Below are 26896 nucleotides of genomic sequence, written 5' to 3' on the forward strand. Positions count from 1 at the left end.
ATTTCTCCTAAACATTATTCTCATAGACTTCTAAGTAACTCATCACTCGCTCAGCTAGGGCAAACAATGTGAGCGAATATTCCCACACTGCTATGAGATGTGTAATCCATGGCCATTAAAACCAGACCACTGCAGCAACATCATCTGCAAGTCTAATGATGTTGGCAGTTCATGCCGTTGCAGTATTTAATGAATTTAAATAGCCCAATTTAAAACAATGACATGCGTGCAGGGGAGATTGATGTGCCTGTCAGTTAATGAAGGTTTGTCTGATGATGTGGGATCCCATCTAACTGTAGTTCCCATAATGCATTGCTGGAAATGGGGGTGGGGCTGTTAAATGAGGTTTGGCCGCTACTCATCTCGCATAAAAACGCCTATGAATGCTGAAGCTTGCACACATAGAGTGCACCTACTGATGAAGAAAATTACTAAGATAATCGCTCAGGGTTAATTAGGTGCAAAACCTAGTCTGCCATTTGTAAATAATCCCATCAGGTCTCTTCGTTGTTCGGTGAGATGGTTTGCTAAGAATTTGCTCATTTTAGTAATTCTGCATTCATCTATGTGGAATTTTCTAAGACATTTTTCTCAGATTTATCAGTGTGGGCTATTCATGTTGACTTTAAGGTGGTCTTAACTGTAAATAAGCTTTAATTCATTAACAATACTGAAAGGAATAGTTCACCCAAAATTTAAAAACTAAAAATTTTATTCCCCAAAGCCATCGTGAGGTGTACATGACTTTCTTTTTAGACAAACATCTGAGTTTTTTAAAAACTCCAAGCTTGGTAATGCGTGGTGGATAGTGGTCGTAAATTGATATATCCATAAAGTACTGCGACTTAAAACTAACCTATACGCTTCGGGGGTTATCACATGTCTTCTGAAGCAGATCGATGGGGTTTTGTAACATAAATATTTCAGGTTTTAAAATTATAAGGTAAATAACTGAGTGACACCGGTTCCAGCTTCTTGGCTGACTTCTGGGTCATAGTTGTGCCAGAAGCTAGAACTCGGTTATTTACGTTATAATTTTAAAATTATAAATATTTTTGTTACAAAAACTCAACATTTTTTACAGTGTGATGTAGCATCGCCATACTTATAAATTACTATGATTTTGTTTGTATTATTAAATTGCATCTATTTTTTGTCCTGTCTTCAAATTATAAATATTCATACAAAGACATTCTCCAAACTGCAACTTATGCCATGTTCCTAGATAGTGTTTTTAATACTCTCTATTGTCAAGGATTGTTTATATCTTGTGTTTGGCTTATTTTCATGCTTAGTTTCCTGTCTATTGTGTTTAGGTTTTCCTTTTCTCTAAATAAAATGATTGACTTTCCTAATACTCCTCTCATGTTGAGCGTCTGTTTCACTCAGTTTGATGAGCTCAGGTTTGGCACAAACATTACATTTTTCTGATTTAATGCTCATCAGTTGCAGGGAAAAAAAATCCAGACGTCCCTTAAAGCAGTCGCTTAATTAAAGCTCGGTGTAGGTGTACAATAATGTGCTCATATGTTTGGAATGCATTCTGTTCACTCAGATATTGTTTCTGTCTTGCATATAGAAAACTGACTGACATTTATCTGTTTCTGTTTTTTATTAGGGCTCTCTAGAAAGTAGACAGCAAAAGAAGCTCACTAGGTTTTGGAAGAAGACACTCATTTTTCTTGTTCTTTCTCAGAGGCCTTGAAAATGGCCTTTGAGAAAATAGACTTCATCTTGGAAGAGAATTGAATTGCAGGGCCTTGGATTTTTTTGACTTTGCTTTCATTTAGTTGGTGTTCCCGGGATATTAAGGTTGCATTGTCCCCAAGCAGACTTTTAAGAATCATTTCTTTTCAGAAGTGGTCCATAAAAGCCTTGTTTCGCTCTGATCATTCAGGCAGCCACTTCATAGCCGTGGTCCTGATTGTGCTTTCAGACTGAATCAAGGGAAAATACAAAGATGAACCAGAACCATGAGAACTCGACACTGTGGTGCGGACCTCCTGTTTTTCATCACCACAGATTCTAGCAACACTGCATGCCAGAAAGATTGAGTACATGGAAAAATCCGCTTGAAAAAGAATCATATTCCCACTTTCAAGTTAGGATATCTTTCAAATTCCTGCAATGTCGTACCGGAGAAGGATCTTGATTAATCCCTACTATACTCTCAGGGAAGGTTATTAATTGAGTGGTTTGATGAATGAACACTTGCCTCTGAATTATGGGTATTCCGCAGCAGTAGAGAGCTTGCAGATTTACGGCGCTCTCCCTGGTGATGAGGGGTTTAACTTCTCAGTCTGAAATGCTAAAACCAGAGGAGGTTTTGGTACAGAGTTGTTGTCTGTCCTCCCTTTAATGTGTCTGTCAGAAGACTGCTGGCTAACAATTCAGAAGGAAAGCTCATTTCCATCTAAATCTGAGGCTGAAGTATTATTGGCCGCTCAACGCACCATCACCAGTTTCGCCCCTGACATTTTTCCAGTCTTGGAAATGAATGAATGAATGGATTAATGGATTGTTTTAAAGTTTTAAGGCCTTCGTGAATAATGCAATGACCCCGGTGTGTTCTAAAGAAGCTTTGGAATTTCTTGTAGGGACACGTGGACATTTTGTTTTTAGTCATTTCCTTTCTGTCTGACCTAAATTTAGTTGCTAAACTTGAGTGCCTTGTAACTGAGGCCGTGATGAATTAATAATCATGGCAAAGAACTTTGTCCTCAATCTTCAGAACTCAAAATAGTCGATTGATAGTGGAGTGAAACATATTGTACTTCTTGTGGTTGGCTCCACCACAAGTAACCAAACCAGCTTGGAGACTCTTGCGCTTGTTTTTCGAGCTGTCAGATGCTTTAAGATCTGCCTCGCCCAAAATAAGAAAATTCTGTAAAATCGGCATCTGCAGCATACTGTAATCAGGTCATGGCAATAAGTCCTGTCCTCCTTCGCTGCTCCTTTTCAGGAGACCTTCATGAATAATCAGAGGGAAAAAAAACAGGCCACTGTTGCTCTTTGAAGTTTTCCATGCAACTAAAAATAATCCCATAATGCATTATAATGAAAACTATTTGTTGGTTCCATCACTGCAGATGTAGTCAGCAAACTTCAGCAGTGCACAAACCAAAATCCAGCCGCATTGGAGAGAAACTGAGGACGTTGAAAGTGGAGGTTATTTGCATTTTGATTGACATGTAAGGTCAGGGTTAGCTATCAGATGATCACATATGAGTTATATATATATATAAAACACTTCCCACTGATCTTGTGCGTTTTGCTGTTTCAGTCCTATAACAGCTGTTGAATAGCAAGTGTTCCATTGTGAAATCTTAGTAAATGCAGACATAGAATAACTTTACTTTAATAATCCATTCGTTAATGCTTCTTTATACACTGGAACATTGATGTTTCCATAAGGTGTGGTCATGTGGTGAAAAACTTCCTGAAAACCCAAACAAAGCAGCTTTCCGCTTGTCAAAGCAGTTAATTAGCTTGACCAACTTGAACCCTATAGCCATGTTCTAAAGTAAATAAACATAATAATAAAAAATACAGTAAAAAGTTTATATTTTAGATAGAAAATTTGATGTTAAATGTGACTAAACTGCATTTACACCCTTTAATTCGAGCTGCAGGTGTTACATAATGAATACGTGAATCTATCCATATTTGATGATTATTATTTATTTATTTAGCCACTTGTACAATACATAACTGTCCACCACCTTCACATTTTACTAACAGATAAATGTATGAAAACATTTTTTTTTTTTTTCCTGTGGAATATTGTAGATTTCAGTCAAACATTTTTAACGGTTTAATGGTCACGTGACATGCGTAAAACGGCTTTGGCTGCAAAAACCAAAAATAATAAAGGTGAGTATTAGCCTAAATAGCATATGCTACGTCTAAATTTTGTTCTTCGCACAAAAATATCATATATCTTCAGATTTAGGAAAAAAAGAGAGAAATATAGACTACGTTTATGGTGTTTTTATACTGTCTGGAACTCGAGTTTACATTTCTGAGAGAAGCTATTTCTTTAATCGCCACATTAGTCATTATATGACCACTTAAATTAATTAAGCTATAAAATCCATTCTCTCTTTATAAACCAACTAGTAACATTGTATACTATGTTTAATTAGGCTAGGCTACCGTATCTATGTCCTATATATAGCCTATCACACTACCTACACTTATCATTCATTAATTCAAAATCTTATAATTTAGCTTCACGTCGTCGTTTATGTATTAATTTACATATGCAGCGTTGCACAAAGCGTTGGCTTTTAATTAAATTTTGGTTATTGTTAAGTTTGCTTATTATAAAATGCAATCATTTTACTGCAGGAGCAGTAAAGAGACTCGCATCCAGAGGTCATCTATCTACACGTGTCCCGTAAGGAAATCTGCAAAGGAAAGTGTTCTCCTTTAACTGCAGAGGTCTCCCCATCCTCACACACCTTTACCAGCCCATGCGGTTCCTTCCTACAGAGAGCAGGAGGCGGAGGAGAGGACAGTGATCGTAGATACGCATCCTAGTTGAAGTCAATGAGAACTTCTCTTCGGAGGAAACGGGCGTTCGTGAGGAGCTCCAGACGTTTGGAGATGCTTTTGATGGTCTCAGCCGGCGATATCGCTCCGTTCGTGGTCAGAACAAAACCGAGAAGCCATTTCAATGACTCAATGTGCTCGTTTTGAGGAGCAAAGGAGACGTTTCTGTAGGATTCTCAGTCCGGAGACGTGATGTCTGCCAGCGCTCGTGCCCTGCTCTTAGGTAAGTTTCCTCCTGGTGCTTGCGAGTGATTTTTTTTTGCAGCTCCTGTCAAATGTGATCAGCTGTGGAGATTTAGTATAGCGGTGGACTCTGTAGTAGTTGATTTGGCTGGCGATATCGGTACTTTCTACTAATGTGACTTTTAGATCGCAATTGGCAAACGATAAGCGATCAGATTATGGCAAGCCGTTTTAACATTTCCTTTAAACGAACTAATACCTATTTTCATGGACTGCTACATTTACAATATCTTTGTTTTTCATTTCCTAATGTGCATTCTTGTGTGATTTGTGTCCTTTTGGTTAGCCTAGTTGTTCAGTAGCCTAATGCATTTATTTCTATCCTGGTAACAATATTTTTGCCATTGAATTCTATGGGGTCTTCTTGGTTAAGATAAGAACTGTTTATTTTTAGTTGTTACTGTTTTTTTACTAGGTGCATTTAATTGTTTACGTATTGCATGTGACTAAGTAGTTCGAATAACTAGTTTAACTATTAGCTAAATTAAAATGAAATTAAATGTTAAAGTGACGTGCCATAACCAGGTACACTTCAATCTCCTTTGTGTGCTGTATTATTCAGCATCCGCATATGCATTAATTTATTAATGCCTTCCTGTCCGTGAATTAAGTTATGCTTTTATCTGCAAGTGGTCTTAGACGTATGCTTCTCAGCCTTTTCATAAACTCAACGCGCTGCAAATATTTTAATTGATACAGTGCTGAGCGAGAACTCATTTAAGGTTGAATTTGAAGTTTAAGTTTTGCTTTTTCCATATTTCTTCAGTGGGCATGCAGATATTTAGTGTTTGAGAGTGACGTCAGGTAGAAAAAGGAGACACAGGAAGCATTATAACGTCTCTGCACATTTTCCACACTTTTTTTCGTGTTAAGTCGGATCCCTTCTATCATTTTATGTTAAAATACGTAACAACAAATTACTGTTTAAGCCCAAAAGCTGTTTAAATGTCAAAAGTCTTTTACTGTGCCTGTCAGCACCGCTATGTTCAGTTACAGTAAAATAGGCCAGTGATTCAAAGGCATCATTTTGAACAGAGAAATGAATGATGTGATGTGAAATGTTGCTATTATCCTGTCAGAGTATCTTACATTTTTTCCTTTCAGCCCTCTGTGAAATGATTTGTCCTGTGCACCTCGGCAATCAAATAATTTGTTGAATGTCTGATTCTATCGCGCAGCTGTTAGAACAGAATAGTTGAATCTTAAAAACTGTGACTCGCCAACCTTATCTGGCACATTTTACCTCCTGGCCTATTTTACCTGACATCATCCCAGATATAACTAGAATCGCATGTCCTTAAGGAAATGGTGATTCCTAGTCGCGTGTCAGCAAAATAATAGCGGTAAAGCTTTTTATGAAAGCTTCCGCTTCAGGGCTTTGTTTCTGTGTGAATGAAATGTCGCATCAGCCCTAAACTTTGCTGTTGTCATGACATTCATGCGTGTCTCGTGATCCAGCTGCAGGAAAATCAATACACGAGCTTAGAAGTTGTGTGTAAGGCATTTTACTGGTAAGGTGATATATTTTAGCCTGATTCTGGATGATCAGTGAGGAAAAAAATATATAGGTGAGACACAGTTTTATCCATTGGGAAACGATTGAGAGCGGTTGGAAACTAAAAGGACTCAATGATGGCAAAAAAAACAGTTCAGAGGTGGATCAGGTTATTGTGTCTTGATGAGAAATTGCATTAGTGCTGCAAAAACCTCGTGCAAAAATAGCACCGCAAGCGCTTTAAACCACAACCTGTGTGTGCGTACTTTCACTGAAGTGTTGTGACTAGACAATAAGCGCACAGAGAGCTGCGAGGCGCCGAGTCCTCAGACTCGCACACATACAGGAGCAAACGCCACTGCAATTATCATGATGAGCGCTTTCATTAGTTGCATTAAAACAACTGTGCTAGACAAGCCGTGCAAACAACACAAAATATCACAACACCATCATCCACACCCTGCAGATACGCCAAAACGGCACAAGAGAAGCTATCTGTCTGCCTGTCTATCTAATGGCATTACATTTTCATTGGTTTGGGCTTTCTACTGAAATAATTGACCATTGTCTAATAGTACAGAACATCTTATTCCCTGTAGCAGCAATTATCACTCCTGCAATCCTAAATAGTTGTCTTGTTTGTTTGATTGTTTCTTTCCTCCTGTTGCTCAAGTGGAAATAAGCTTGTGAAGAGACGGCAAAATGCAAGGTGATGACAAACCAAAAATTAGTTACTCTTCAGTTTATATTATAGATGGGCTGAAGAGATTATATTGTATTATATTATATTATATTAGTAGTTATTTTTGTAGATTTATATTAGTAGTAGTTTTAAGGGAAGAAAAATAAATAAATATATACATATATATATATATATATATATATATATATATATATATATATATATATATACATACTGATTGTCACTGTATTTGTATTTAGATGACTTTTGCAATGATGCAGTGTTGACTAAAATGAATAAAAATAATAATATAACAACATTGTTAAATTTAATAATTAGCCAGTTGCAAAATGTATGGGTAGTTGAGAAAGAAAAATTGAACTGTGTCCTATGGTGTGACAGCAAAAATGTAAAAAAAAAAAAAAAAAAAAAAAAGATACACAAGTAACATGAGAACATTTTTTCTTTGTTCTTAGAGTTACAAATAGCATGAGAGAAGTTTATGTTCAATGTTAGAGTTTTTTTCTGTCACACCATATCCGTTTTTAATAATAAAAACACAATATAATTTGTAATTGATTGGTTTAGTGTTTTACTTTTCATTTATTTTGTCAAAATAGTATAAAGATTAACATCAGCCTGTTATTAGTTTTTTTTATCGATCGAACATTAGCTTTTGCATTGCTTAAATCCACATTTGTTGCAGCATCTCAGATAAACAGTACGTTATGAAGCAGATCTTAGATCAGTCTATTTTTAGACAAATCTCCAGGGGCAGCAAAGTATCTGTCAAGTATAAAGATGACATGGGCATCTAGAACCAGAGGTCAGGAAGTGACATCCTGCTGTGTGCTGCCTCTCCTCTCTCTCTCTCTCTCTCTCTCTCTCTCTCTCTCTCTCTCTCTCTCTCTCTCTCTCTCTCTCTCTCTCTCTCTCTCTCTCTCTCGCTCTCTCTCATCTCTCTCCTCTCTCGCTCCTGTGAATCTCTCTGCCCTGTGAATGTTGCTGTCAAACAGACTTTAATAACAAAAGCTGCGTGTAGCGTTGTGAAATATGGAGTATCTCCTTACTTGACCTCAGTGTCTCTAACCCCACCCTTGAAGAGACCACGACCCATTCACCGCCAGCATCTGCCCTTACTTAAAACAAATGCAGTGAGATAATGGATCATTTGTGCGTTGTTATAAAATGTTTTTCTCTGTCATAGTAAATGTTTTTCTCCCTAATATTTCATGGCAAAATAACATTAATATTGAATAGTTTGTTTATAATTTATTAATTTATGCTTGCTAAATGGATGTCCCCGCATTACTTTTTCAGATTCCATAAATACTGTATAGCGCCTTCCTTAATGAATCCATTTGTACAAAGAAACTCGATACACTTCCCACAGGATTAGGAACCATATTAAAGCGCCACCACCAACAAAAAGCTGGGAGTGACTAGCCTGTTTGTGTGTGTTTTTGGATGGCTCTCTGTAATTTAGTAACTTAAGTCAGGAACTGTAGTGGGGTTTTTTCAGCACCTAGCTCTAATTTAGCTTCTGATGAGCCTGGCTTCACATGGACCATGTCAGCTGCGTGTGTGTGTGTGTGTCCCACGAGGCCCCAGCGCTGTCTTTAATTAGTAGAGCACATCACAGCAGGGCCGGCCCTTACTGAGAGTTGTGTCATTCCGTTCAGAGAAATCACAGTGACATCCTTTCTCCCACCAGACACACAGCACCAGCCACTTTACCTCCTCTGCACACACACACACACACACACAGTTTAACATGCACAGGCTCGTACGCATGCTGGTATCAATCACACAGCTATACATGTGCACAACGCTTCTTGAAAACAGTCCAGCAGTGTTGCTGTATGTGTGAGTGTGTGACAGACTGAGTGTGTGAGTGTGCGTGTTGACGGTTGTTATGAAAGTGTGTTCCTTGTCTTATTGACCGTATGACACCTTACCCTTGAAGAACAAAATGACTGATAGTAGGTAAAAAGTCATCAAAAAAAAAAAAAAAGTAAAAACACTATCAACATTGATCATAAGAAATCTTTCTTGAGCACCGAGAGAAAAGGCATTGCACACTGTGTCTAAATTTTTCGACTGACATTTTTGCATGTTGAAAATTAAATACAACCTCAGTTTGAGTCAATCATGTTTATACACTGCCTCTGAAATATTTGTCAGTTTAAAAAAAAAAAAAAAATTAGACCAGGTTAAAATTTGCGTTTTTACATCCTTCTGATATGAAAAGACGAATAAAAAAAAAAAAATGGAAAACGCAGGCAAATATGTTGATGATGCACAAAATTCATAAGAATTCATTAAATGTAACATATTCAAATAATAGTGAAATGTAGTATTAAAATAATATATATATATATTTTTACAGTATTACTGTTTTTAATTGTACTTCAAATGAATGATTTTCTTTACAATACAGTTGTAAATGATGTATGTCTGTGAGAGTGAGTGTGTGTGCACCTTGTATTTATCACGTAATGGCGACCAAATGTCCCACAAGTATAGGAATAACAGTAAATTTTGACCTTGTGGGGACATTTTTAAGGTCCCGATGAGGAAACAAGCTCATAAAACTTTTATTACATTTTTTGAAAATCTAAAAATGTCAGTAGTTTCCTGTAAGAGGTAGGTTTAGGTGTAGGGTTGGCGTAGGACAATAACACATACAGTATGTACAGTATAAAAACCATTACGCCTATAGTGAGTCACCATAAAACATGGAAACACAACGTGTGTGTGTTTTGATAGACAGACAGATAGTAGATTTTACAAATAAGTAGAAAATGAAAAGTAACACATTGAAATACACATGAAATTACCAAAAATGTTTACTAATTAACTAATTAGTATCAATGCACAACACCTTTTTTTGGATAGATATATAGTTGTCATGAGAGCACAGAATGATGTTGTAAAGGATGTTTTCCCGCCCCTCTGCCTGTCCCTGTGCTTTTAGTGTATGTTGGTCATCATTGCTTTGAAGTATCTCATGGCACAGGCCGCTCTGACCTACAAATCTCCCAGCACTCAGAGACACGGGTGAAGAAAGCGCCAGCAGATTGCAGAGGAGCTTTTCAGGCCCAGAGCTGGAATGATCTCCTTTACTCCTGGTTTTCCTGAGACACCGTGAAACGGTTTCGGATTTACTGTAATCCAAACACATGCTCTCACCTCACGCTTTCATTGTGGAAAGACCAAAGTATTTCTTTCAAAAATATTTGGCGGCGGTTTGCATTTCAGCGTTAACTCTGGATTTATAGGCGGCACGATGGGATGATGTTACCTGAGGTGCTGGCAATGATTCGCAGGGTGTTTTTTAACAAAACACTTCTGATACACTTTTAAGGGTATCTGTATTTGATTTGTATTATTAGATTTTTTTTTCTTTTACTTTTGACCACCTTGAAGGTGAATTTAATTTTTCCATTTGGATATTTCTGTAAGAGTCGTGTTTCTTTAAAAACAGGGAAGAAAAACAAGCACTAGTGTGTGTATTTTTTTCTAAGCTTTTAGTGCCAAGAATGAGAACTGAAAACTAAAATCACACAGGGTTACAAACTATTCACATTAAACATTTAATAACTGCCCACTGACACGCGTTTTGATAAATGCGCAAAACCTTTTAATATGAGAAGCTAGAAAAACAAAGTGATGGATGTGTTTAAATGCATTCATTAGTCTTGTGCATTACTTACTTCCAATTTAGTGTCTATAAATGACATCTGCTGTTAACACTGAATTTGTATGTGTGTGTATATATATAATTCTGATCTGTCAACATCAGATCATCAGTCATTTATGTATATATCGCAGTAATGTACACAAGTCATAGTAATGTAACTTGTGGTTAGGTATGATGACCCATACTTGGGTCATTTGTGCTCTGCTTTTAACCCATTTAAAGTGCTCACACACCAGAGCAATGGGCACCCAGGGAGCAGCTGGGGGTTTGGGTCTCACCCTCTCGTGGTATTGAAGGTGGTGAGAGCAATCCCTGTTGGACCTGGGACTCAAACCCATGACCTACAGGTTACAGGTCCAGCTCTCTAGCCACTACTGCCCCAAACCTGACAAGCAAGAAAAGCAGAAATATAAAGTTTGCTTTTTTTCTTTTTTAAAAGCATTTATGTAAATAGGTTTTTTTTTTCTGGGAGTGAATTTGTTTTTTCTCCGTGGACGAACTTTTGGTTATGCATTTCTGATGCATAACATTGTAGCTGGCACACATGCTGGAAGAAGCTAATGAGGTTTTCTCATTCTCTGCCTATTTTTATGTTTTCTTGCAGAACATATGGCACCAGCACTGTTTTTTTACGAGTCGTTAGACAAAACTCTTAATGAAATTGAGCCGTTCCACTGCACCGCATGTGTGAATTTTTTGCTCTAATTGCTCCTGTTGCATCAATGCGTTTGTTCACCTACAAAAACAATAGCAGCAGCAGTTTTTGCCATCTCACATTGCTCATTCCTTCACGGCTAATACCCCCAGAAGGAACACCCACAGGCTGCGTTTGGCAACTTTCTGATTATGGTGCAGAATTCAAGATGTATTTAAAATTAGGTGTCCCTTGAACATAATGCAGCGCAGAAAGCCCTGGGAAAATGCTAGTTCATTTGACATATTGTTTTTGGGCTTTTGCCACTCTTTAATGATATATAACATGAGACTAGAGCGAAACTGTAGTGGAAAGACAGATGGAATGGGATTAGAATGTATGCGCAGATGAAATCAAACCTATCTCTGCATCCCATTTCACGTCCTGAATAGTGTGCAAAATTAAAATGAGTGCACGTTAAAGCATTGCATGTTAGGAAATTAGGCCAAAAATATCCATATTATAAAATATCAGTATTTATCACATTATTCAGTAATGATTTAAGGAAATGCTTGCATGTGTTTGTTAGGCGTGAGTATAAATTAAACATAAATTGTTCACAGTTTTTAGCTACCTCGAATTTAAGGGGATTCTGTTTTGTGATTGGATAAACATTTATAATCAAATAGGTATCTAATGAAATTCAGTAGTAAACATGTAACAATTTAACCAAAATGTAATCAAATTAAAGTAAAACTTTTAATTTACAACAAAACATCATTTTTAAAAAAATGTTTGTCAAGTAAGATGCAAATTCCGTTTTGTTTTTTTTTCAGAAATACTCTGTTGTGGATTCGCAATTTTCTGCTGAATACATTTTCCTAAATAATTTTTCAGGTAAAAATTCATTTAAAGTAATGTTTTAATAATAATGTTTTCAGTAGTAGTACTATCATTATTACATTAAGTAATATTTCTGCCATTGTTTCTTCAGTTAAACCAAGCTTTTATTTTGACGGGTTGCTGTGAAAACCTTTAGGTTTCTGTTTGTATTTGAAATGATGATAGTATGAAATGCTGATGAAGTGACTCTCAGAGTTCATGTGCACATATGATGCTTCAGAAAAACCATATGTGCGTAGTAAATAACATCTGCGTAATTCAGTCAGCATGCATAACATGCAAAAGTAATATATAAACGGGCACTAATCCATATCGTGTGTTGACTCAAGTCTACCGGCCTACTTTGATGTATCCATCTAAAATTTGGCAAATTCCGTCACGTTCCTCATTATACAGAGTATTCCGTGAATCCTTCTGCATTTTTCACATCGCGCAAATCAATGTGCCCTACTCATTTACACAGAGACGCGCAGAACATGTCAATTTATCACTGACGTATGGAATGACCGACCGACCTGGTCGTGTTTAATTCTGATGTGTGATAGGCTGTTTGAATAATCCATATTGAGTAAGCTTATTATAATCGACTTACATTTTATCGCTCGATATAAGCCATATAAGCAATAGTATTCTGATACCGACAGGTTGAATTCACACAGTTTCCTTTTCTAAACTGCAGTATTAGCATGTAAGTGGACCGCTGAAGGGCCTGCCTGAAATAAACCGAGTCTCTCGTCAGTAAAATTGGGTTCAGCCTCCCCAGCCCTCAGGAGCTGACACCTTCCTCCTATTGTTCGTTAAATACAGAGGGCCTTGTGTGTGTGTGTGCTGTGAAAAGCTGTATTTTAAAAGGACTGTCTGGTGTTATTTGCGGTACGGAGGAGGACGAGTCAATACAGGTGCTGCCGCGGCCGCGTGTCGGGCTGCTGTTTCCTGCTGCGTCTATTCTGAGCAGCTTTACCTTGGCGTTCATGCGGTGTGACAGCTTAACTGCAGCGCGTCCCTGCCGGAACAGACGAAAGGCGAAGGTCTCGCTTAGATGCCCGGTCTTCCTCTGCGTGAGACGAAATCTGGCATTTAAAAAGAGGCATGCCATTTACTGCGTCCAGCGGCAGAGGGAAAACAAGATTCTGGGAGAAATCTGGCATTGGATAAAGGTTATGTTGATAATGTCATTTCTGTTTGATTTGATTGCTTATAGACTCCTTTTTGAATTTCTAATGGAAATACATCGAGTTTTGTCGGCCCTGAGGGTTAAGGTGGTTTAAAGCAATATTTCACTTGGAAATAAAGAGAGATGGAGAGAAATCAGTCATCATTTACTCATTTTCATGTTATTCCAAACCTGTGTGATGTTAATTCTCTGGGGAAACTGACGTGAATGTTAGCAGTATGTTGACGCTGCTCTTTTCAGTGTGCTCCACTCAAGTAATTGTAAGTAAATGCAGTCAATGTGTCGTATTTAAAGATAACTTTGTGAGAGAAAAATACCTGTTATAGTAATTATTAACTAAAAGGATTTTGTTCCATAAAAATACCAATTTTAATAAACATAATTAGACGATGTGAAATGATAAAGCTTTGAATATAAAAATAAAACTAATTAAAGGTTTTCATAAAATCTATTCCTACTAGTATTTCAGTGATACTAGAAGAGAAAAGAAATTGTAGCTGTTTTTATCATTCACATTTTTATTCACATTCATGAATACTGGAAAAAAATATTATAAAGTATTTATTATTTGTTTATTTGTTTTCTCACGCAGATGTGTTGCATGTGATTTTAAATACTGCACACACGTATTAGTTTTATGGCATTTTATGGTGCATTTTTGCATGATACCCTTTGGTAATTTAATTGTATGAAAAAGAGTAGCTGGAACTTACAGTATATGAAGACGCTGCCAAAGATCTCCTTTTAAGCAAAAAAAGAATGACATGAGAGTGAGCAACTAATGACTGTTGCTTTAATCACTGGAAAACATCATAGCTGAAGTCACAATAACAAGAAGTCCATCGAAGCGAGCAGGGCGGTATGGAATAACAAGGGTCTTCCATCGGCTGAATGTCTCTTGATTAAACAAACATTAGTCATGTCAACAGCGTATGTCTCTTTCTCTCTCTCCATTGACCTCTCCTCTTACTGCTTCTGTGACTTTGACTAATGCTGAAACCAGGGCAGAGTTTCCACTGCTTCCACTTAATGAGCTAATTAAGTCCGTGGCTTGCGGTTTTAAAGTAGCTGTTGGTAGGCAAAGGAAATCTCAGCAAACATGCCGACTTTAGGTTTGCATGGAAGAGCATATCTGGCACTTACATGGCCAGCACAGGCCATTGGAGGATATTTTTATACTTCACCTTTGGTTTTATGTGTGTCTAATCTAGGGCTGGGCGATAAATAACGATTAATATATTATGCGCATCTCGTCAGTAAAACCATTTTTTAATTAGCGGTTTTCAAAAGCCATAGCTAAGACGATATTGCAGAGGAGTGTACAAAGTTTGCAAGAATCGTTGAATAATGCTGTTATTTTGTTTTCTTTGCATACAAAAAGTGTTCTTGTCACTTCATAACATTCAGATTAAACCACTGATGACAGATGGACTACTTTCTGGATCGTGACAGTGTTATTTACTTGGCAGTCAATGGGACAGTGAAAAGCCTCCTGGTTTCCTTCTAAAATACTTTCAGTTGTGTTTCGAACAAGTACAAAGCTTGTACCGTTTTGGAAAGTCGTGGAGGACAACTTTAATGACAACTTTTTTCGTTTTGGGAGGAGTCATGTAATACCAGGCCTATCAAAACTTCTTGCATTGCACTTCCTGTTTAGTAAAACTGGCCCTTAATGTTTTTTTACAATATTTTAAATCAAATAAATGCAGCCTTAGTATGCATAAAAGACTATATATATGACAGGCTACCGACTTCTTGACCGTAGTACAAGGGGACCAGACTTTATGCAAGTAGTCAAAAGCATGGCTGTGTGAGACTAGAGCAAGCGAAAGAACTGCATTAGCTCATCTCAACACTTCTGTTCTGTTACACAGATTATTTAATGATGATCGTTTTAATCTAGTGTGTCAGTTCTACGTCTGCAGAAAGACCTAAACAGTAACTCTAAAAATAAAATAACAGTTGAAACGTGTCTTCAGGGGAAGTTCGTGTCTTCTCCTCATTAACGTGTGAGGATCTACATGACACGGGGGATTTTGACCAACTTTGACGGCGTCGTCCGATCTCGTCTGACTCATGCGAGATGAGTGATACATGAGGGGTCTGTTGATAATGAGTCTGCATTCTTTGATGTCATGGATCAGCATTAGAAAGATCCGAGATGACCTTGCGTTATGCAAACTCGGGACACCGCGCTCTTCGTAAGGGGAATGACTGTATAGATTCTATGTGCATCGTCGAGTACGTGAGCGGAAAGCTAGCTGGAGGGAACGACTGTGTATGTGTGTGACTGCTCATCCCATGCTGTGAGTGTGTGAGAGACAGATGTCAAGGTTAGCTGACATGAAGGCACAGTGCATTCTGCCATCAGCGTGTGATCTTCAGAAAAGAAGAGGAAGAAAGAGGCTGTGTGTTGAATGCAATACTTCTGCTCACTGCGTACTAGACAGTATAACCTGCAAGCTTTCTATTATTTTAAGTTAGCACATTCAACAATATGTCTAATTATTATAGTTTTTTTTATTTTATCTTTATTTTGATGTGTAATTATTATATCATTTACTCATCTTCATCGCATTCCAAACTTTTTGGTTCCGAATGCAGATATTATTCATTTTAATAAAGAGTTTTGGTTCCCATTGACCCCCATAGTATTTTTTGTCGATACGGTGGATGTCGGTGGAAAACAAAATTGTCTTGTTTCCAACATTTTTCAAAACCTTTTATTGCATAATTTCTGACGGCATAAAGGGCGATGACAGAATTTTAATTTTTTGGGGTTGACTATCGCTTTAAGACATACACTGAATCGATACGAACGTTCTTACTTTTTAGATTCACACAATTTGTGATGTCACTCAAGTTATACATATTATATAATAAACAAATGTAATATTTGTAATATGCGCCGCTTGGTGAGTTTTCATTTTGAACCCCAAGTGTGTATTACGCAACATACTTTCCAAAAAACAGTTTGCTACATAACATCATCATATTGCATGTTTAATTCAGCAAGTTGCATCTAATTAATTTCAGTAATAGCTGTAATTATTCTGCATTTTAATTCAAGTTTGTTTGCTTTTAGCATTAAAGAGTCCAAAGGTTGCATAATACTTCTGATTTATTTATCATATTTGGTATGGAAGGTCATGCTGAGCGCAGTGCTTTGCTGCGAGATATAATATAATACTGCGTGATACGCTTTTTGTAGCTACCAAATGCTGAATAACAGAATGACAAAAATTCCCACAGTGTGTATATTTTATTCTGCAGAATTAGTAAGAGTAGTTTTGTAGGACCGAACAGGCAGAGAGAAAGCGAGTCTTGCCTTTTTGGATTTAGAATATTCGATTTCCTTTCATTATCCGCCAAATTGCCGCTGTCTTCTCTTCTAAGTAGAGCCAGGTGTTTGGCAGGCTTGTCTCTCTTCTCTTCCACTTTCTTTCACCTTCTCGTCGGCCTACCTGGCTTCCTGCCTCTCTGCAGCACTCTGGCTCAGCTGGAGAGGTTCGTCTCAGAGGACATCACATCGAACCCCTCCTCGCTCTGTTATATTACAGCATGTCATGTTCCCCATTTAAATGTCAATTGGACTAAAGATGCCATCACTGCAGCATGATCACATCCTCTGTCCGTGACACTTTTATGAGAAGCAGAGTGAGACTGTAATCGCAGGACGCACAGCCACTCTTACTCCTGTGTGAGCGACTGAGAATAAATCCAGGTTACATTTCATTTGAAAATTAAGCCTGTTTTAGCTGTTTTACATTACGAGATGCACATTTTGTGCATTTGTATGATAATTTAGTCACAAATTCTCATTAACATATTGTATTTGATTGTTGTTGTTATTATTTTCAATATTATTATAATATAAATCTTTTTTAATTTGAAAATATATTTTTATTATTTTTATTTTATTATTATTAAATTACTGTAATGTGTGTGAGATTAATATCAAGGCTCATTGTCATTAGTGTTATAATCTAATAATATTTGTCTATCTATCTATCAGTCTATCTATAAAGAGTTTTATTTTTATACTTTTTAATAATGTTTCCTATATTTTTATCATTTTACAACAAACCAAATGAGACAGAGTTAAACAGAGTTATCTGTAGTTATCTATTTTGCAAATAAATACATTATATATGCATATATAGCATTTATTTTTAATCTCATAAAATAAACATATACACAATATATGTGTGTGTGTACTGTGTATATTTATTATGTATATTATGTATATATAAATACACACTTGTATATATTTATACAAAATGTGTATTTTATAATGTATATATATATATATATATATATATATATATATGTATATTATATATATATATATATATATATATACACACACACACATGTGGCTACTAGTTGTAAAATCTAAATTAGAGTTAAGCTTGAGCCCTGTTTATCAATTCACCTGAAGTCAGCAGCTTTCATAATTAATGTGGCTTTTTTATGTTTGTTTGTTTGTTTTACCTCTCATGTGCTCAGAGAGAGATATGCTTGCTCAAGTCAATTAATGCTGCAAGGGTCCTCACAAAATCAATGCAAAACTGCTGTGCTGATTTAATTATTTCCTGTCTCACACATGGGAGAGAGAGAGAGAGAGAGAAACAGAAAGAAGCTCTTAGGAAGTGAACCAGAAAAAAGACATACTCAGCCCGACCTTAAATTTTTGTCCATTTTAGCAGCAGCATCTCCTTTGTGATAGCATTTTTGCTCAACCAAAGTTAAATGCTTTATTTTCGTGTTTTGTTACAGAAAGGAAGTGTGCTAGAATACTAAAGCCGCATGCTTTTGTATAAATTGGGTTTTGAGACACATAATCAATAATACATAAATTCTAATTGCGAAAGGTCACTTATTGAGCTCATTTCCATAGTAACAGGATTTAAGTACATCCCTAAAGCTTCTGACTAATTTTAACACGACGATTGCGCAGAATCTATCAATTACCAGCATGATGCAATCGATTCAAAATGAATCAAGAAAATAACTTAATAAATATCGACTCAGCTCCGTTGGGTTTATTGAAGTCAGCACTGTGTTTGCTTCAATGCTCAAATTTTGCTTTTCTTTTTCCATTATGAAATTGTTCAATTAAAGTTTAATTTAAAAACAATTACATCTGTAGATACAATATTTTACAATCTTTCGTGACTTATTATTTGATAATACTGCCAAAAACCCAATTGTAACTCTAGTTAAGAGTATAAATAAATAACAATATAATAACTGGACACCACATGCATTGTAATGAGGTGATGTGATTTAGCATTTCTGTAAGAAACAGACAGCAATTTAAGATGTTATTCACTTAATCATTCATTCCATTCCAAAATTGCTGCTGGTTTTTATGCATCAGATTTAAATATGCAAATACACAAATGAGATTTAAAGGCTATGGAAGAGGTCATCTTAATTACCCATCATCCCAGTGGTGAAAAGAGACACACAGTCCACGGTCTGACCAGATGCTAGAATTGATCATTGGCCAGGTGAAGACTTCCTGTTGCAAATGCTATGCGGTTAAGGTATTTCAGGTTTTTAAATGTGTTTTGGGTGGTTTTTTTTGTGTGAACAGCGGCAGTTTTTCCGTCTCTTTTCTGGTGGGTTTAGGTTTTGTTATGACGGCTCTGTAATGAGCTCACACTGTAGTGCCTGCTCATAATAACTCCCAAAATATTTGTATTTCTCCACAGTCTCCGGTGGATATCGGCGCAGGCCTTTGATGTTCTCTCGCACTATTCTGAGTTCGCTCATGTGATTCGTTTAGCTTCAGTTTTGGGTCCTCTGTTTTCGACACATTCCTGAACTGATGCAAATACGAGAGACGTCGGAGCTCCAATTAACTCTGAAGCTCATTAGGAAACCAAACAGTATGGAGTGGCACCTACGGTAATGGTAATGGAGAGTGAACACAGAGGAGAGAATTTGTTTGCCTTTTTAAGTTCTCTGCTCTTTTCCCAGAGTTCCATAGCATTTATTAAGAGGTGGTTGGAGAAGTATTTCACATTATTTCACAATGAGCTTTCATTATCCTCCTATTAGTCTCATAAAATGATTTATGCTGCAGCTGCTTTGTTAGTTTTATCGCAGACTTTCCTTAGGCATTTTTGGTTTCCAAATGAATATTTAACAAAAAACAGCTTTTCACCCCAATGAATTCAGGTAGATCTCTACTAACATCGATAACAGAGAATCTATTTCCTTTATTTTTTCGAACGACTTGTGCACCATATTCCCAGTCTGTCAATTTCTATTAACTTAAAAATGTCTCCTGAGTAATGGCCATCACATGCTACTCAAAGCCACTGGATTGTGTAGTCAGGCTCAAATGTTTTTATGCAACAAATTTGAACATGCAAATGCACAAATAAGATTTACAAGCTTTTAGGACAAGCTTTTCAGTGAGCAATAACTAGTTGGGATGCTTTTTGAGCTCATCGTTGATGGGAGGTGCTATTCAGAATGACTAAATGTACTATTGTGGTTTTTATTGAAGTTTTTATTTTCAGATTTATATATTTTTTTTTTATTATTTTACCTAGTTTTAGTTTATTTTTATTATTTTATTTTTCATTATTTTATTTTAATCTAATTTCAGTGTTAGTGTTTATATTTTTTTAAATTCTATAAAAATTTTTTAATGGTTTTACATTTAACTGCAACTCTAGTAACGTTGTGGTTCACGTTGTTCTTTTTCATAAGTTCTTCAAAACATCTCCTTTTGTCTGAAAGTGAGTGCCATTTACTTCTTTGTGGAATAGAAAAGCTGCAGTTTCACTGCTGCAGTTTTTGATTTCATACATTGTCTCTTGTGTAATGAAAGCAAAAGCGGAGACCATTCAAAGAGCAACAGTAGAAATGAGCTCTTTTAGTGTCAGTCTTCGTTTCTTGAAAGCGCAAGGCCGTCTGAGTAACTCTCCATATTTGGATGTTCCTCACACATTTTCTCTGTGATATTAATGAGATGCTACAACAGAATTAATCACCGTCTTTGAGGCTCTCCACTGTGAAAAGCTCTTCATTAGAATACAGCTCCTTTATGCTGCAGTAATTCAGTGCCTTTCTTTCATAATTCTGCTTGACGATATAATTCAAGCGTTTATCGTCTACAGACAGAGAACAATGTCCGTTATATTTTTCTCGGTGGACTTTGTGTTCCACTGAGCACTGCAAAAATTTTATTCCACTCAATAAATTCCACTAAAATCAGGCTGTCTTAAATGGAATGAGGACTCCTGATGGGGCTGAAACAGTGCTGCTCGTCATGTACTTTCACAGGGTTTAAGGGTTATTCCAACCCAAAATAAAGTTTGTCTTTAATCACTCACCCTCTAGTCGTTCCAAACTTCTAAAAGCTTTGTTCGTCTTTGAAACAAAACCGGGGGGCTTTCAAGGACACTGTCAAAGTCCAGAACATTATGAAAGAATAGTCCATCTGTAGTTCAAAGGTAACATGATGAAGCTACGGTAATACTTTTTGTATGCTACGGTGCCCAATTTATGGGTTTGGAATGACAGGGGAGTAATGAATTAATTAATAATTATTTTCATGTTATTGCCATTGAAGATCATTTGAAAAAAAACAAATTCGATACTACTGTAATTTGACTAAATTAATGTAACAACTAAACTGAAAACAGCTATTTTCAATACTACATGTGAGTTTAGTCATCACAGTGTTATGAATAAACACTAAACTTTAGGGTCATGCTATTCTTCTGAATTTTATATTCATCGAATAATACGGAAAAAAATATGTCCTGGTTTCCACACAAATTATAAGCAGGGCTGATGATAGAGTGTTTTCAACATTGATAATAATTTGACATTTGTATGAAAGTAAATATGTAAAAAGGGATATTTATTTTGAGATTTGACGTTTAATTGAACAGAAAAGGTTATCAGCTGATAACCAGTATTGTGCGTCAACTATACTGCACTGTACTTTTGTAACTTTGTTTTTACTGAACTTTTTCACTATTTTTTTCACTGAACTACCACTGTGCTTCTGAGCCTGTAGTTAGGAAATAGTTGAAAGTGTCACTTCTGTTCTTGTACTTCCACCACCGGATATTAGTGTGCAGAGAAAGTGAGAAAGAGTCAAGCTGGTCTCGGTGGAGCTCAGTATGAATCCTGTAAGCCCATGATCTGTGGCCAGTGGTGTTGGCAGTGTAAATGGTAGCCTCTCAAGGCCTCTGTGAGCCCAGACATGGCACATTGACTCAAAGGGGACTGAAGGGATCAACAGAACATGTTTCTGACGTTTGTACAAACATGTTCCACAGCCTGAGCCTCAGAAGTCACATATGTTCACAGACATACCGCCAACACCCCACATATGTGCCAGCTTTTGGTGCCATGCTTCTGGACCATCAAGAGGTGGGTATAAAACCAGAGTGGATGAAAGCAGATTGTTGTGTGTATCTTGTGGGCATTGGCTGGAAACGCAGAATGTCCTGGAAAAAATAATTATTGGATTGTAAACAAGCTTCTCGTTACTAACATACTGATTTGATCAAGCTTGATAGCTGGAACGGACAATGACGCTGATGGGATGTTTGCTTGAAAATACGGATTTTCTAAAGCAAGAAATGAAGCTCATTAGGGTAGCGTTGGGAATTAATATGTCCATTAGGCGTCATGAAGTTTTAGTATTGTGGCGACTTCAAAGTATTAACTCCTGTAGATGAAGTTTCTGTTTTGGCATTGATGGTTCCATTAAGAACCTTCATGAAACATTCATGAAATCTTTTCATTGCACAAAAGTTTCTTTGAGTAATTAAAAAGCTTTTTACAATTAAAAAAACATGTTGCTTTTAGAAACTGTTCAATGAACAGTTCATTGGCAGGCTTTGCCCTGGTCATCAAGGTCCACTCTCCTGCAAATTTCAGCTCTAACTCTAATCAAACACACCTGATTCAGCTAATTAAGATGTTCGGGATTACTAGTAAGCTACAGGCGGGTTGGAGCAAAACTCTGCAGGACACTGGCCCTCCAGAACCAGGGATTAAGAACCCCTGTTCTTTGGCCTCACTGCAGAACCCCCTTTTGGAAGCTTTATTTTGAAGAGTGTGAGTTTGGCTGGCCAGAGCACTGCGGTGTTCTCAGAGACGGCCAATGACGAGAAGTTTATTAAACACATTGAACAGGCTGTTAATAACAAATAAGAGACGCACTCTGAGGCCATAGGGAGCTAGAGACAACTATTTCACCAGTGTGTGTGTGAGAGAGAGAGAGAGAGGACATTCTCTACACACAGCTTGAGGTGTTTCCCATCTGCCACATGGTAATTCCGACAGCTTTCACAGTAACAGAGATGGATGAACTGATTACATTTACAGTTTATAGATATCCAACATCATTCTTTCCTCATCTGATGCTTTTCTCACCCCATATTTTGTCTCCAAACATACTTTACAGAAAAACTTAAAGACGTCTACATGGATAATTCATACACTGTAAAAAAAAAAAGTTTAAATTAATAATTTACGGTAGAAAAAAACAGCAGCTGTGGTTGCCGGAATTAAACAATGTTTGAAGTACTATGGTTCTAAGTTAAGTTTACAGGTAATTTAATTGATTGATATAATGTTAACATACCCACCTATTAAAGTACTGAGATCTGTTTTGCACTGATAACCAACAGTTTGTGATGGGAAAGTGACATGATGAACCAAAGCCCATCACAAGCAGCTTTTAAATATGAACATATGTAGAAGGTGCTCTGTGTCATTCACAAAAGCACTAAACACTATCATGGTGATTATTAAACTGAAATATGCAATGAACATTAATTTAACTTATTATTACATGTAACATAATAAACATAACTGATAAGAAAAAATAAAATTCAAACATATTTTGAAATGCAATTCAGGGAATTCTAGGAATGTCAGTTTATGTTTTTCTCCTATAAGCTTTACAGGAATTTACCATTAATCATTTAACAGGTTTTTACCGTAGCATTTTCACAGTTTTTTAAAATCATGGTAATTTTTAGAGTGTAGTTTTCAGTAATGCGACAGGTTCAAAGACCTGGAGGGCAAAACATCCATAGAAGCATGTATGCACAAGCATGTCACTTTTCATCTGTCACAGCCGTAAAGTTTTAGCAATTTGCAATCCATGTTAAGCCCTCGTGGCAATACCATGTTTAAATTATTAAGCAGCACGGCAAAACATTGTAGAAACACTTATTCAAGTGCCTTAATGTATTTAAAGCAGTAATATTAAAATATAAAATTCAGTTTTCTCTGTATTAATGATTAGTAGTTTACATAGGAATGCAAATATGCCGGAATATGAGCATAATCCGCTTAATTGTTTGTGGTTTTCTTTATAACAGTTTTCAATGGGAAACTGCTTAACTTGAAACTTTGATGGTTGAGTTTATATTCTGGCTTATGTATTATATATTATATTATATCTGCTTTGCCTGTACAAAATATACATCATCAATGTGGTGTTTACTGAATTTCAGCTTTTAATTAGCATTTTAATATGCATTTTACTACATTACTACTTAATGCAAACAGCGTAAAAATAACTGGCGGTCAGTGGAGCTTCACTTTGCACTCCGGGTGGGCATTCCTATATGGTGTGTGGCATAACGTGAAATCTATCAATAATAAGAAATGTTGCTTGTTTACCAAATGAGCAGATTAGAATGATTTCTGATCATGTGATCCTGTAACGACTGCTAAATTCAGCTTTGCATATAAGGAAAAAATTACATAAAAAAAATATTCCAACAGAATAATGTGCTGTGATTACCTTAAATTTAGCTGTATAGTAAAACTTAACATATAATTGTGTGTGTGTATGTATATATATACACATACGCATAATATATATATATATATATATATATATATATATATATATATATATATATATATATATATATATATGACAATGACCATATTTATTGCTAGAAACCGTGATAATACAGTGATGTTTCAGGCATTTTTAACAATACTTTACTTGAAAGTACATGCCTTGTCTTCACCATTAATTATAAGTTTGTTCAATATACCATTATTTAATTTCGATTATTTTTGCCTGAAAAGAAGCAGCACATAGCAAGACGGAAACTCCATCGCCTCCTTGAGTACTGAGGTTTGCTACCGCCACAGTAATAATGCACGAAAGCATGGTAGCTATGTAACTGACACCACACACTTGCACAGAATATGTTTCTGCCATTAGTTTGGTCTCTCTTTCTGCTCCACATACTTTTGTGTGTCAGACATTTTCTCTCCTTTTCCCTCCCTCCCTTTCAGTTTGTTATTATGATTCCAATATTATTCTTCACCATTCATTCATAGCTTTACCGCCCATGATTCCTTTATCGATTTATTCATTTACCCATTCGTAGTCGTGAACTGAAACCCGTCATACTGGGAAAAAAGCGAATCTTGCGTTCAGGATAGAGACTGTTTGTCCACATTGATAGTTTGCGTTTTTCTACACTCAATATTCCATTACCATCGTGGCTCATAATATCCTGCTTTGATTGGTTTCAATTGTCTATTTGTGAGTAAAGTGATTGCAGTTTACTGCATCTCAGACCGGAGACCACCTCTCATCGGTTTGGAAACCGGATCAATTTCCATATCCATCAAAACCGGTTGCCTCTCGGATTAGCTGCCAGGGCCGTCGCCACGGCTGATCTATACGTGCCTCGTTGGCGGGGGCAGAGGCAGATTGCTCTAAGGTTTGCGACTCCTAACTCACACAGGCGTTGGAGTCTTTCCGCCCACCTGACAGACGTGGAATGCCAAGGGCTCTGAATGATGATCATAGTTAACATGACAAGCTGTGGCTATCAATCGCTTCGGCCTGATTAAAATACTACGTGACGAATCGTATTTACCGGCCAGAGGTGCTTTTCATAGGAAGCGACGCTTGGTTCCACACGTGGGTGTGAAGCTGAGGTCAGCGGCGCTCTGTCGCATTCCTCATAGATCTCCAGAGAGCACGCTGTCATTCTGCGACGAACACACTCACGTTATGAAAGAATAGTAGTGGAAAACGTCTTTGGTGGCAAGCCGTGATTTGTCTTTGGTAAAGAGAGAGGAATGGAGAACAAAATTAAGAGCAAAAATCGTCTACTGCTGCATCTGCGCTTGAGTTACAGTGCGTCTCAGCGGCTTGGTGGTAGAACATAAATCTGAGGTGCAGTCTGAGTCATAAACCTGGCGGGATATGAAACCCCAGTGTAGTGCATGATGGGATATTTTACTGGGTGCTGTAAAAGTGCCTCAGATCACCAAATATCCCAATTACTATCTCTTAAATACTTGGATACTCTGTTTTTATTTCTTCCGTAACCCAGAATTCCACACCAATGTCCAACAAGACATTTTGACTAATGTACGCCTGACGTATCATTTCAGAAAATTAAACAGTTGATTGAACCTAGCTCGACCCAAAAAATAAATAAATAAAAATACACTACATAAAAAAATACAGTTTTTAAAAATGTTAATTAAAACATATGCATACAAATAAAATAAAATAAAATAAAATAAATTTATTACAGTTGTCAGTCTATATCTCCCCGCAATTTTAAACATGTTGTGCATTGCAATACAATGATGTCGGAGAGATGAACAAATAAACATTCCTCAAAAACCTCATTGAATTTAATACATTTAATTTATTTTCTAAACGAATGATGTATGGATAATCAAGTAAACCTAACATGCTTTACTGCAGTAAAATGTTTATCTTGAAATATTACTTGACAGTATAAAAGTTATTCTAAAATTTGCTTTTGTATTTGCTTTTGTATGCTTTTTTTAATTCGGTAATGATTTTATAGAAGGACGGTGTGTAGCATGACCTGAAGGGAGACATTTTTGCAATCATAATAATAAACTGCCTTTTATTTGCTAAAAAGTATGAACCGTCAATTAGATAACAAAAAATTAGATAACACAGTTTTGGTAGCTGATCATTTTAAGGCCTGAGAAATTTAGGATTCAATACAATACAGTAGGCTTTTTAGGGTTAACCTTGGTCAGTCAGCAACATAATCAGAAATTTTGGCAGAAAATCCCATGCTCGTCGTGCCTGGTTTATGCTAAATAAACCAGCATGACATTTTCAGCAGAGATTTCCGTAGTGTTGCGCCTGCAATGCAGCATTCCTGTGAAGGATTTTGTTTCGTCACGTCTTTATGGAAGAAAAGACATTCAGCTTTGACAGTCTATGGCTCGCTGAACATCTCTGCCCCTTTCCCGCGTTTAATATGACCCAGGCTCGAGAGTATGTGGATATTGAATTATTGAGAGTGGATAGCTTGACCTTTGCTAGCGATATGAATCAAACATTAGCGAGAGATCCAGCTGAAGAAATTTACAGGGGCCACATCTAATAAACGGAGGCCAGCAGGGTGAAGAGAAGTGCTGAGGCCGGAAAATCCAGAGATCCATTACCCAATAATTCATCTGGAGGAAAGGCGGCCCGGGTAACC

At 36.7% G+C, this 26896-nt stretch overlaps 1 protein-coding gene across 1 annotated transcript in view; it reads left to right on the forward strand.

The window, feature by feature from the left end:
• The first annotated feature begins 4605 nt into the window (after positions 1 to 4605).
• Positions 4606 to 26896, forward strand: part of LOC122352508 (CXADR-like membrane protein) — a 51999-nt gene continuing 29708 nt past the window's right edge. The window contains exon 1 of the mRNA XM_043249934.1: positions 4606 to 4777. Within this exon, the coding sequence (XP_043105869.1) occupies positions 4747 to 4777 (31 nt within the window). The 5' untranslated portion in view covers positions 4606 to 4746. The remainder of the gene's footprint in view (positions 4778 to 26896) is intronic.

This window comes from Puntigrus tetrazona, chromosome 10 (assembly GCF_018831695.1).
Source record: "Puntigrus tetrazona isolate hp1 chromosome 10, ASM1883169v1, whole genome shotgun sequence".
NCBI lineage: Eukaryota > Metazoa > Chordata > Actinopteri > Cypriniformes > Cyprinidae > Puntigrus > Puntigrus tetrazona.